A 13622-nucleotide genomic window follows, 5' to 3' on the forward strand; every position below is an offset into this window, starting at 1 on the left:
CTGGGAAAATGTGTTAAAAGGTGCTTTTCCAGACACAGAGCCAAGAGACCAGGTCGTGGCACTTTTCACTACACAGGGACCTGCATGAAATTGTTCTGCACAAGGTACATAAAGATGGTCCAAACAGCATCATTTCTAAATGGTACAGGATGAAGGTGGGGCCACCAGAAGTCACAAAAACCCCAACTGCACAAAAACACACTTGGACTTACTCATTAAAATGCATTCTTTAGCTTCTCAGAGGAGCCACTTAAAGGTCACCTCCACTTAAAATCCTTGGCTCAGGAGCTCCTTGTTGCTTTATGACCCAAGTCTATTAAAATTCTTAGAGTCTCTGATGATGAAAATTCCAGCCAGCTTTTTTTTCTCTCTTCGTGAGGTTGAGGGGAAGAAAACCAACACATGAGTCTATTTGAAATCATTTCATGAATTTTAATCATAGCAAATGTGTTTTAACAGTAGTCATAAAATCAACATTACCGCATATACAAAGGACAAGACACCAGATCGGCGTACAAAAATACCACATATTAAAATCGGGTTCATTGGAAAACTCAGGACTTGCTAAGACACCACCTACCACAGAGAGAGCAAGCAAGAATGCTTTTAAGACATTCAGATTGATAAACAGCAGCTTGATATCCCCCTTATGAAGTCAGTATTTGGCAACATTTGGACAATATTCTCTACACAGCCCAGCAGCTCATTTATCTGTAGGGCTGTTTGGCCCCTGAAAAAAGATTCTAAAATAAATAATCCATGGAACTGTAAATGAAACAGGTAAAGGACTTGCGTTAACAGCCTCTGAGCAGCATTCATCTAGCCATTTTACTGGAGTACTAGTTATCAAGAAGGCCAGGAACCCCACCAGCGGAGCCGTCCAAGGGGCTGTGTGGCTTATGCTGGGAGCGTGTAACCATCCCAGGCTGAAACCAGCCTCCTGCAACTGCCAATGGAGCGAAATGGGAACTAGTGGTAGAATAAAATATGGTAAATGACCACAACCAGGAGAGAAACCGAAATGTTCTTGAATGAGCCTTCCCAATAGTATCAACCTACTCAAGTCAGGTTACACCCACAGGTGTGGGCACCGCACTCCTCAGGTAAGAGGACATCCCTGGAGTTTGTCCGTCATGACTGAACCGCCATCCCGAAAGCAGGTCCTGAAACTGTATGGTCTGCCGCCTGACACCCAGTAGGGCCTCCTCCGACGCTCCCATCAGCTGAGCACCTTCCCAGGTCTTCAGTTGACACATCCTGAATTGAGTTCGCTGGGCTGTACTGGAACGACGCATTGTGCTTGGCTAAGTTAACTCCCACTCTTCTGTATTCTTCCTTCAGCTGGTTTCTGCCACGACTGACCTTCAGCTTCTGTTTGGCTTAGGAGCTATAGTCTCACTAGGGCTTCCTCCCTTTGTGCCACTGTCTTCTCACTTCCTGGGCGTGCCTGCCTCTCTTTTGCTACAGACTCAAGGTCACATCCCCACCGCCACCACACAGGGCCTGCCTAAAAGTCCGCTTGTCTCTCAGCCAGGAAAATGCAACCGGGAGTTTTCTGCAGCACAGTGAAAGACACCAGCTCTTGTGTCCTCCCACTCTCGAAAGAGAGGTGACATAGTTGCCTCAACTTGTTCCCCTTAAGGGGCACCTGCCTCATCTATTTCCTCCTTTTTCAGCCCATGCTCCTTCACTGCCATCATATCCAAATGTCTACTTCTGGATTCTCAAAATGCAAATGTCAAATTAAAAACTGAGCTTCCCTTTGGAACACTCTCATTAGAATAATCCAGTAACACAGCCCACGGAGATCACAGAAGACCTTCACAGGGGCTACCAGCCCTGCACCCCATGATGAGCTTACAGCAGTGTTCTAGAAGAACCAGGCCAGCTATAAGAGAACATACCTCAGAAAAACAAACAGAAATACATGCTGTTGCAGACTTCAAGAGACCCCTCAGTACTTTTGCCCCAAATATTACTGATTGTCTCTAAAAAAGATCATAATATGAATAGTATCAAAAACCTTAGACTAGAATAATAAAGTCCAGCTAACGAGATGAGTGTTTTCAAGCACCACTACATCATAAGTGAGATATAGACAGTGGGATACCCCAGGCAGTGAATCCTGAAAAAAAAAATCATTGGCCCAACTGTGCAAGGAAACTTCTGCAGAAAAATGGAGCCATATTGCAAGAGTTCAAGAATAATGGTGCTCTACTCACGACCACCTGAGCAGAGCCAAAAAATACGTCATTCGGAAGACAGAAATTAAATGTCCCACCCACTAATGTTCTTCATATGGTAGAACTCACCTCTTCATATATATGAAGTCTCGAGAGCTTAGTTATATAGACACTCCAAAGATAGCTGGTTTGACAAAATGGATGTGGCCTATAGTGTTTGTTGGAAAATTAATACCTAAATTCAACATTATATAACCCACATTGGAAAACATGACAAACATTTTACTTGACTTTTTAAGCTTCAGTTACAGCTAAATCGTGTGCCTATATATACGCATATGTTTATCCTGTATGTATAGACATATATCTTTATACAGTGAATCAGTTGTGTCAGCAAAGTCAATGGCTTGAATTTCCACTTATTTTTTTTAGAAATGTTTCATGTTTAACAAAATTCCGCAACTGGTCATCATCTCTTGAAATAGACTATCACTTTCAAACAGTTACTGAATTATCTTGACTGCCTCATTCTTCTCTGCAGTTCCCGTTCTGGTAAGGATTGCTTTGTGGGTAACGTTTTCCTGAGAATGATGAAAACGGTAAGGGACAGCTTCTCCTTCTGGGTCCAGGATGACAGACTAACTGACTGATGACACGCCTCGTGTGGAAACAAAATGCTGACTAGCTGGCAGCATCACTTTTCTAAGAGAAGACAGAAATTCAAACCACTGGCATCTCACTCCTCCCATATCAATAATCTTTGGACCTCTAATTTCCTCATGAGTCTAAAGAAAATCTATTATTGGGCAAAAAATGTAATCATTTTTCAGGACAAACTAAAGAGTCTCGCTCATTGACAAGTTCTATATTTAAAAAATCTGCTAAATTGAAACAAATGCATTTGATTAACATTATTTTGGACAATAAAAAGCAGACTAACCACTTTAGACATAGTGCAAGTTTTCAAATAAAACTATGAGAGCTCTTTAAATCAAAATCTAGACTGGAATAAATACTCTACTATCAGGAAGAGTCTGATCAATGAAAATATATCTCAAATTGAATTTTCTGCTTCCCTTTACTCACTTAAAAAGCAATTTTAGTAACTTTAATAACCTTCAGGTTTTTACATTCCATGGACGATGTTTTCCTAATGTCAAACAAAGTGTCATTGTGCAAGGATTCAAATCTTCAATTATTTCAGTGATGACGAAAAAAAAAGACTAAAACAATGTCAAATCTCACTCTAAAAATAGTACCTACATTTTAGTCTGGCATCTGAAAAACGATGCCCACCTATGCCCCCCTCAAATACAAGGACGAGCTGGCAGACTTCAAGGGCAAACAAAAACACTGCCTGTGAACATTGCAAAACAGGCTTGCTCTTATATTTCACACCTTACTAATGCAGTGATGAAGTTTGAGTAAGATGTTGAAAGTGAAGAGGGATTTCATTAGGCTTTCTTCTTTTTTTCTGTAACATTTACTTTTTGGCCACAAGACCCTAAACACAGTTTCCCAGTACAGGTCATGCAGGTCAAACATTTCACAGCTACTGTCTAACTACTTACTATTTTTGGACAATAGATTCCCATGCAGCTAATGATCCCAGAAAAGGGGCTTTATCAAGCACTCTTTTAAGCTTCACTGAGTTTTCCTTGGCCCAGAGTATCTAAGTAATGACCCCAAAGGGCAATCAATGCAGTTTTACTGTCATACTTGAGATCATTTATTTTTAAGCCCAGAAAGGAAAAAAAAAATTTAAGCCAACTGCATGTCACTAAACCACAAATTGTCTTCTCCACCTGCTGTTTACTCCACTAACACCCTGACGCTAGATCCCATGGCACAGCCCTCCAGAACTCCGCTGTCCGATAATGGTGCCCACTTGCCACACGTGAGTGGCAGCAATTTAATTAACTTAAAATACAAAATCCAGTTCCTCATTCAGACTAATTTCATTTCAGTTGCCCAGTAACCAGTGTGGCTACTGTATTGGACAGCATACCTTCTAGAACATTTCCAGCATCACAGAACATTCTATTGAGCAGCGCCAATCATGAAGATCCCAAGGGCTGCACCAGTACAAGGTTTAACCATCAAGGGAACCACTCTTAAGTCACGTGCAAGATTAAACTTAACTATATTTTTAAAGGAAATATCTTATAGGTTTCTGATCATAAAGTATGACTGGAACAGAGAACCTATTGCCTTTTCATCACAACCTATGCCCCAGGTCATTGTACAAAATTTTCCAAAAACAATGCTTTTTGATAGCATACTTCACTCTACTTAGCATATTCAGCATTCTCTTGGTTATGTCAAGATCATTAATAAAGAAAAATCCATGCTTCTTATAGTTTACTATTTATACAACACTTACTGTCCTTTACAGGTAAAGTGGGAGGCAGGGGGGAAATCAATGTTTTGCAACTCAAAAAATTCAGATCACATGTTCTCTTTGTCTATACTCATCCCTAAATCAACCCTCCTTTCATTTCCCAGAGAGGTAGATGCTAACTAAAACGAATATATAAATCTACAAAAACAAAGACCTTAAACAGTAGTTGAGTTAGTAAAGGGTATTCATCCACCCTGAAAGGAGATCGTAGCCCAGCAGAGATGGCGACAGGTCTAGGAAGGAGCAGGAGGAAACCGTCGTGCAAAGTCCTGGTCCCCCTTTTGCTGCAGAACAAACCGTCTTGCAGCTCTGTGGGTCTGAGGGGAGTCATCTAAAAAATCAAGCCACCAGAGGTTGCTTTCAGATCCGACTTGCTGTGCTTTCCATTGTGAGTTTTTTCACTGATGTGAACTGTGAGTTCTGGCTGATGGTGTCACTGGGCTTGCGTCACATGGGGTAGACGTGTTCTCAGGGTCACGAGTAAGTGCCAGAGGCCAGAGCAGTGGATGCCAAATAACATTAAACAACACTAAGCCTATAAGATTCTATCCGGCAGGCTGAGACGTCGCATACATGCGCACACTCACACACAGGATTGCACGCTGATACGCAGGTACACAAATAAATAACTAGCAGGCAGAATCCACAACGGCTTTACATCAGTAAGACTCACACAAAAATTCTGATTTGGGTTGCTATTGTACCTTAAATTATAATGTCAAGAATCTATCATAGAGCCGATTAATTTTGCACTGCTAAACTGCAATTGGGATTTTAAGTAAAAAGTATGTGGACATTTGTACTATACGGGTTTGTGCTAAGAAACACAGGGCACTGCATCATCACATATGTCAGTGTCTATATATAACCTACAGACCATGTAGAATTCTATCACACTACACTCCAGGGCTAGTCATTTCATATAGGACATAAACATATGTAGATATCATTCACAAAAATAATTTGAATATGGCATGACTTAACATTACAAGGGTAAAGTCCATTTGAAATGCAGAACCCTTAGTGTAACATTTCTGTGGGTTTTTTTCCCCAAGAGGAATAGAAATTAGGTCAGACATGCATCACAGCAGCCTGGGAGAGTTTGAGAAATTGAAACTAACCCAACAGTATATTAGGTTACGTAATAGAGGATAGTATTCAGCTAATATGATACCTAAATTATTAATACCAAACAAATCCTAGATTATTTGTTGTATAATGCCCAATAGCTTACACAATAAAATGGCATTTTAACCTAATTTCTAGTTTGAGATTTCAAATACATTTCCTAAAGGGCTAATGACGAATTTGAAAGATATGAAAAACCCGAGTTCATATTTTTATATCAAATTCTCATGTCAATGAATATTAGCTTGGGATTCATTCATTATACTGTCATTTTATCTCAGTTAATGCCATAACTTTAATGTGCATATTTTGTGCTGCTTGAAGGTAAAAGTTGCTAAGTCACTTCAGTCATGTCCGACTCTGTGCAACCCCACAGACGGCAGCCACCAGGCTCCCCCGTCCCTGGGATTCTCCAGGCAAGAACGCTGGAGTGGGCTGCCATTTCCTTCTCCAGCGCATGACAGTGAAAAGTGAAAGTGAAGTCGCTCAGTCGCGACCGACCCTCAGCGACCCCATGGACTGCAGCCCACCAGGCTCCTCCGTCCATGGGATTTTCCAGGCAAGAGTATTGGATTGGGGTGCCATTGCCTTCTCCGAGGTGAAAGTTAGCATGTAGGTAATTAAATTACCTCAGTCTTAAGGATTATTTCTAGCCTTACTTTTTGGAGGCAGTCACTGCTTATCTTTCTGCCCCATTTTCAGGAATTCAGTGGAACATGGACATATCTGTGAATGGGGGCGGGGGGGCTTGGCACGCACCACTTGCTTCATGAATTCCATAAAAGAAACTAGAACTGTAAAGCGCACAGCTATGTCTGAATGCACACATATTCAGGCATAGAATGCTCATTTAAAACCAGCAGATCTTTCTTCATGAGCAACTGTAGGCCATTAAACATTTAAGAACGTTTGAGAATTTATGATGAACTGGTCCACTTAAACTGGGAATGTGAATTGCTAGTTCACCTTACCATTTTTCTCAATAAAAACATATCTTGAAATACAAGAGAAGATCTCACTTCTGCCCACAAGAAGAAACTGGAGTGTGGAATGGTTGAACTCTCGTGGAGCCATCTCTTTCAGGAAGTAACCATGGACTGTCTTAAAATGCCAGTGCAGGTTTGTTAGCAGTTACCAACACTCACGGCTGTGAGAACACATCAAAACTGGGAGAAAAGACAGAATCTTCTGTATTCTCCGTTTGTGCCTTACAGAATACAGGACTTGAACACGCAGAAGAGGAGCAAGTATGGAAGTGACACGTCTGTGACACCTTGTGGGGGGCCCAGGCGGCCGCCGCTTCAGACTCTGGACACGCTCACGCCTACAAGTCTCAGTCCTGAGATTCTTCTGAAAAGACTCAAGACCTGAGGTAAATCAAATGACACACACACACAGATATTTACATTTTACAATGTAAATATTTACAAATATTTACATTTAAAATTCTTATTTGTGAGATGGCTTGAGAAAAATTGGCATGTGGGTTTCCTGTGGGATTAGGCATTTCTCATTATTACTCAGTTTATTGCTCCCCTGTCGGCCTTCGGTTTAATAAACACAAGCGAGCTCTAATTGCAAGGGAAGAAAAACGAAGGTACGTGACAAACACAGCACATTGGAAACGCTCGCTCAGACGTGTTCTTGAAAAGACAACTGTCCACTTAACTTATTTTACTTTGGGTGCCATTCAAAATGGTGTAAAAAGTCATACAACTAAATGGAGACAGGGTCTCATTTTCTCAAAAAAAGGAAAGAAACCAGCACTTCATGTTGCAGTTGAATTTTTACATGGATTTTCAGGTTTAATTCTACTTGTATGCAGAGCATCTTTGTTTTAATCTACCACATTTAGAGAAGATCACATGGTATGCACTTCCAACAGTTTAACGTCTAAGTAGAATAGGTCTACCTTGTAACATGATTTGGAGAAATGATAAATTACAGTCCGTTTAATAGGTGATTATGAGGATGCATGCAACCGTCTTCGAAGCTGTCGCCACCAGGGATCCGAGGGCTCCGCCTGCTTTCGGGCTGGGACCGCGGGTCTGCCCTTCGTGTCTGACTTCGGGTAATCAAATGGCGGCCCAGGGCCCGGGGGCCAGCACCCGGCCCCCCGGGGTCAGCGGCCCCCGCCTTCTCACCGCGATCCCCCCACCAACAGCTGCTCAGCCCCGAGCGGGCCCCCACGGAGCCCTGCCTGCGGCCCTTCAGCCGCAGGATATCACGGTGAAGCGCTTAGAAATGCAGGACATGTTGTGCAGCACGATGCCCAGGAGGAAGACCAGGACGCAGGCCACCAGAATGACGGTGCACACGCCGGACCAGGTGGAGCTCTTGGCCGCGCCCCGCCGCTCCGGCTCCTCGGCCGCCGCCTCGCCCGGGGCCGCGGGCTGCAGGGGCTGCTGCTCGGCCGCGGGGACGCTCACCATGGCCACCGCCTTCGGCTGGCCCCCGGGCAGCAGGCGGCAGCCCGCGTCGCCGGGCAGCAGCGCGCGCTCCTTGGAGACGGGCAGGGGCAGCATGTAGCACCCGTTGCTCGGGAGTCTGATGAAGACCGGCGTGTGCTCGGAGGCGTGTGGGATGGCAATGACCCCCAGCACCTCGGGGTCGTCCGGCAGCTGCGACACCGAGAAGCCCGGGGGCAGCCTGGTGGTGCCCCGGCACCAGGGGCACCGCACGTCCTTCTGGCTCGTCCGCATCTGCTGCAGGCACACGGAGCAGCAGGTGTGCCTGCAGTCCAGCAGCTTGGGCCTCCGCCGGGGGCTGTAGTAATTGAAACAGATCTGGCACTCCAGCAGCGAGTCCTGCGAGAGCGTCTCCATGGCGAGCGCCGGGCGCCGAGGGCACGGCCGGGCCGATCCCGAGTCAGAGTCCGCCGCTCAGCGCGCTTCCTCGGAGGGCCTCGCCGCAGTCGCCGGGGGGTCGGGGCGCTCACGGGCTTCCAGCATACTCAGGCTCGGGCATTTCTGAAGGAGACAAAAACGCACACAAAGTGAATTACTTCCAGCAAGCCGAGATGGATGTATTTCACTGCTCGAAAGTCTGGATGTCGGGTTAAACGAGTACAAGTTTCCCGCTCCTGAGACTGGAAGAGTCCCGGGATGTCCAGTGGACAATGAGTGAGCAAGTCCTCTCCTCGAATACTTTTCTTATTTCTAAAGAAACAAGTATCTCTACAGGGTATGCAATGCCCCCCAAATGTTCTACAGAGGGAGCCTGCTGTTTCTGTTTTATTGTTCTTCTGAACTGTTCTTCTAAACATACTGCAGAAATTCTCTCATTTCCAATAAGCTTCTAGCATTTCCTAAATTTCTTTCCTGTGCGCCTCTGACCTTTTCCTGACTCTGCTCACCATCCTGTAAGTGCTCATTGCCAGATACAGGCACCTCTACAAATCTAGGTACGTCACATAACCAGCTCACTGGATGGATGTGGGTTAGGACTATTCCTCTCTCACGGGTTATTAAAATGGTACCACCAAATAAGCACACACAGGTATTGGTTATCTTTCCCACCAAATCTCCTGAACCAAGGCAATTTCTGTCAAATGGCTTTAAAAAGAGTCAAAACAACCGCCAAATAACAACAATGACTCTTTAGGCAGTAAGGGTCACAAACATACACAGGATCACTAGTATGTTTCAGTCAGTTCTTTTAATTTCATGATTATTTGGGACTGCATCAACAAGACCAAAAGCAGATATCATTAATTCACTGATTATAATCAAGTATTATTGTCAAAGAAAACTGGCAAACAGCCTTCACCAAAAAAAAAAAAAAAGAGGAGAAGAAGAATGTTAGCCTTCTGGTATTGACAGGAGGCAGGATAACTTAGTTCAACTTAACTGGAGTTTAAGGAATCCATCAAATGTTTTAATAAATGCTGCCCAACACCATTTCCTATTGAAAGCATCCGAATTATGTGTTCTGAATGGAACCATGATGACTCTGGAAAAAACTGTTCAACCATTGTTGTAGAAATAATTGCTAGTCCTAGAACCCCACCTACACCTAGAAGCAGGAGCTAATAATATAGATAACCTCCTTCACATTTTTCTTAAAAAGAGAACCTTCTTTGTCATTCTGATTTCCTTTCTGAAATTATGAATACACCCCTCCACGGTGATTACGATTTAAGATCAAAATCAAAATGTAGAAAAAGGTTAAAGTCAGAAATAATCACTGATAAAAATTAATGCTGACAATCAAAAGAGAAACATTTTAAAATATTTGCTGTAGTTCAGATCAGATCAGTCGCTCAGTTGTGTCCGACTTTTTGCGACCCCATGGACTACAGCATGCCAGGCCTCCCTGTCCATCACCAACTCCCAGAATCCACCCAAACTCATGTCCATTGAATCGGTGATGCCATCCGGCCATCTCATCCTCTGTCGTCCCCTTCTCCTCCTGCCCACAATCTTTCCCAGCGTCAGGGTCTTTTCAAATGAGTCAGCTCTCTGCATCAGGTGGCCAAAGTATTGGAGTTTCAGTTTCAACATCAGTTCCTCCAATGAATACCCAGAACTGATCTCCTTTAGGATGGACTGGTTTTGCTGTAGTAAGAGGACTTAAATTATTGAAAATAAAATATAGTAACATAGCATTCAGAAGGTGCATATTATAATCAACTGCTCGTCTATCCGGAGAAGGCAGTGGCACCCCATTCCAGTACTCTTGCCTGGAAAATCCCATGGACAGAGGAACCTGGTGGGCCGCAGTCCATGGGTTCACTAAGAGTCGGACACGACTGAGCGACTTCACTTTCACTTTTCACTTTCATGCATTGGAGAAGGAAATGGCAACCCACTCCAGTGTTCTTGCCTGGAGAATCCCAGGGACAGAGGAGCCTGGTGGGCTGCCGTCTATGGCGTCGCACAGAGTCGGACACGACTGGAGCGACTTAGCAGCAGCTCATCTATCCACTACTTCAAGAAATAGTTGCGGAAGAATTGAAATCTGCTAAGTGTAGAACTTAAAATATTCTCACCAAAAGAAAAAAAAAGATTAAGATGTGAGATGATGGATGTGTTAATCAATGAGATGTGGGGAGTCCTTTCACAATGCATACTTATTTCCGTACTTTAAAGCGTCCATTTTAAATGTCTTACAATCTATTTTGTCAATTATACCTCAATAAAACTGAAACAAGAAATTAAAAAAATAAATATCTACTGAGTATCTATCATGCAAAAAACACAATACTAGCCATGATAGATTAATAAGATGAATCAGACCCAAAAAGCACTCCTAAGCTATTTAAAGTTAGGCAAGAATGAACTCATGAACGTATTTTCTCTTCCGTTCATTTATTCATTCAAATTCTCATTGAATATTTACCATGTGTCAAGCATTATGGTAGTTATTTTTGTCCTTTGTAACAAAAGACATTGTCACCACCCATAAGAAACTCCCAGACTAGAGGTACTTAAACAGCTATGCAATTAAATAGTTATAAATATAGTGACGCTTGCCTTACTGGAGCTGGATGGAGCAATCATAGAGGCTCAGTGAAAAGTCTGGATTATGGAGAGGATTTAGACAGGTAACATCAGGGGCAGGCTACTTTCAAGTTCAGAAACCAGCATGAGCAAAGGAAAAGGGGTGAACAATTAATTACAGAGTTACTTTTGTACTCTAGCTGTGACACTGGCTAGGTTTTCTCTAACACAAGAGTAACTTACAGATGCCATCTCTAAGAAAGAGCTTCAGAGTTTTAGGCTAGAAGCGTAGGTCTTTGATGCAGACACCTTTGACTTTTTATTTTTTTAAAGCCTTTATTGCTTCTGTTTTTGGATTCTTGGCTGCGAGGCTTGTGGATCTGAGCTCCCTGACCAGGCATCGAGCCCACACCCTCTGCATTGCAAGGCGAGGTCTTAATCACTGATCCACCAGGAAGTCCCTGGATGCCTTTTAAAGAAACAAAATTCACACAGAACCTGCACACACCCTCCCGCAGGTCCAGCTGGGGAGAGCAGAGCCCACAGGGAGGGGAGAGGTGAGTGGACCCAGGCCCAGGCCACAGGCCCCAGACCACAAACTGTGGACAGCCCCAAGTGCCAAAGACGCGGGATTCATCAGGGAGCCACGGTCAATAGACTGGAAAGAACTGCTGGGAAGCTACTGTGATATTAGACGAGAGATGAGGCGTGTGTGCATGTGTGTGTGTGCCTGAAGTCAACAGTGGTGATGAGGATGAAGAGATCAAAAGTGCTGACCTGCTGGGAAGCTACTGTAATATTAGACAAGAGATGAGGCGTGTGTGCATGTGTGTGTGTGTCTGAAGTCAACAGTGGTGATGAGGATGAAGAGATCAAAAGTGCTGACCTGCTGGGAAGCTACTGTAATATTAGACAAGAGATGAGGCGTGTGTGCATGTGTGTGTGTGTCTGAAGTCAACAGTGGTGATGAGGACGAAGAGATCAAAAGTGCTGACAGCTCGTACAGGAGTCAGGTGGGATCTGGCCACGTTGACAACGAGGTTGTAAGGGGAAGAGGCAAAGGCCGAGAGAGAGGAGGGTGAAACAGACACGAGAGAAACAGGAAAGGTGGACAGAAACACGATGAGTCCTGTTTGGGATGGACTCCATTTGAGGTGTGGGGACGGTATAAGAAATCAGACACTCAGGAAGATGCTAAAGAATCAAAAGGAAGCTGAAAACATGGGTCTGATGTTGCAGAGCAAAGTCAGGACCAGGCCTGAGAGAGCTAGATGGCACCTCCAGAGAAGGGATCTCAACCAGAGACAGACACAGCAGACTGCAGCCAGGCACTTAGGGAGCACTTATTGTTAAGCCTGGCTGAACGGAAGAACAGGGGTGGCGAGGGAGGAAACCCAGGGACCCCTCCCAGCACGTCCCTCAGACGACAACGTTCCAGGCAGCCTGAGACTGTGAGGAGTGTGTGAGTGCTCGGTTGCTCAGTCGATTCTGACTCTGCGACCCCATGGACTGTAGCCCACCAGGCTCCTCTGTTCATGGGATCCTCCAGGCAAGAATCCTGGAGTTGGTTGCTATTCCCTTCTCCAGGGGATCTTCCTGACCTAGGGATTGAAACTGGGTGTCCTGCATTGCAGGCAGATTCTTTACAGTCTGAGCCACCAGGATACATACACACACACACACACACACACACACACACACACACGGCTGAAGGTTTGTGGCTGAAGGGCGAGTTCAGGCATGGCCAGGCAGTGAAGGGCTAAGGGAGCCCTGGTGCCAATGCCTCCTTCCTTCCAACTTGGACACTGCCAGGTGTGGGCACAATCTGCCCAGGGCACTCCTGGCCCCTGAAGGGCAGCCGTGAGCCACAGCCCAGGGAGGAGGAAGGCTCGGAGTCCCCTGGCTCTGCCCCAAGACCTGCCACACGACCGTTTTTCAACAAAACCAACATGCACTTTATTCATGAATTTATGTTCCAAGTAACATTCACTTAATTGGTGTCGAGCTCCCTTAAGATTAGATTATACGACTCAATTTCCAACATATCCAAGTTAAAATTTCCAACTTTATCCAACAGTAGGCCTTAAAACAGAGGCCAAACACAAAAGCAGAGGGGAAACAGTTCCTCCCCTCTCTGCTCAGCTCTTCAAGTCTTTCTGATGACAGGACAGCCTCTTGATTTATACGCCGATTTGCTCTATGTGAAGCCAGCCCGAACTGAATTCCAGTTTATTTCCTGTCTCATAATTAGTAATGATGATGATTAGTTAGGTAAAGAGAAGAAGATTTATGAGGCTCTGGACCAAAGCTAAAGATGAATCATTCTTTCTCTCTTTCATCTCCCTTTCTTCCTTTCATAAACCCAAAAGATGTGAGTCAACTATAAAAAAATAAGGTCCACATCAGCTAGACAAGAGACTCAAAATCCCCAGTCGAGCACAGGAGACACGAGCACGAGAGCACCACAGG

The 13622-nt window shown here is 44.4% G+C and overlaps 1 protein-coding gene across 4 annotated transcripts in view; it reads right to left on the minus strand.

The window, feature by feature from the left end:
- Positions 1 to 411: 411 nt before the first annotated feature.
- Positions 412 to 13622, minus strand: part of RNF152 (ring finger protein 152) — a 79266-nt gene continuing 66055 nt past the window's right edge. For all 4 annotated transcript variants that reach the window (XM_061400354.1, XM_061400355.1, XM_061400353.1 and 1 more), the window contains exon 2: positions 412 to 8681. In XM_061400354.1, coding sequence (XP_061256338.1) covers positions 7923 to 8537 — 615 coding nt within the window. In that variant the 5' untranslated portion in view covers positions 8538 to 8681 and the 3' untranslated portion in view covers positions 412 to 7922. The remainder of the gene's footprint in view (positions 8682 to 13622) is intronic.

This window comes from Bos javanicus, chromosome 24 (assembly GCF_032452875.1).
Source record: "Bos javanicus breed banteng chromosome 24, ARS-OSU_banteng_1.0, whole genome shotgun sequence".
NCBI lineage: Eukaryota > Metazoa > Chordata > Mammalia > Artiodactyla > Bovidae > Bos > Bos javanicus.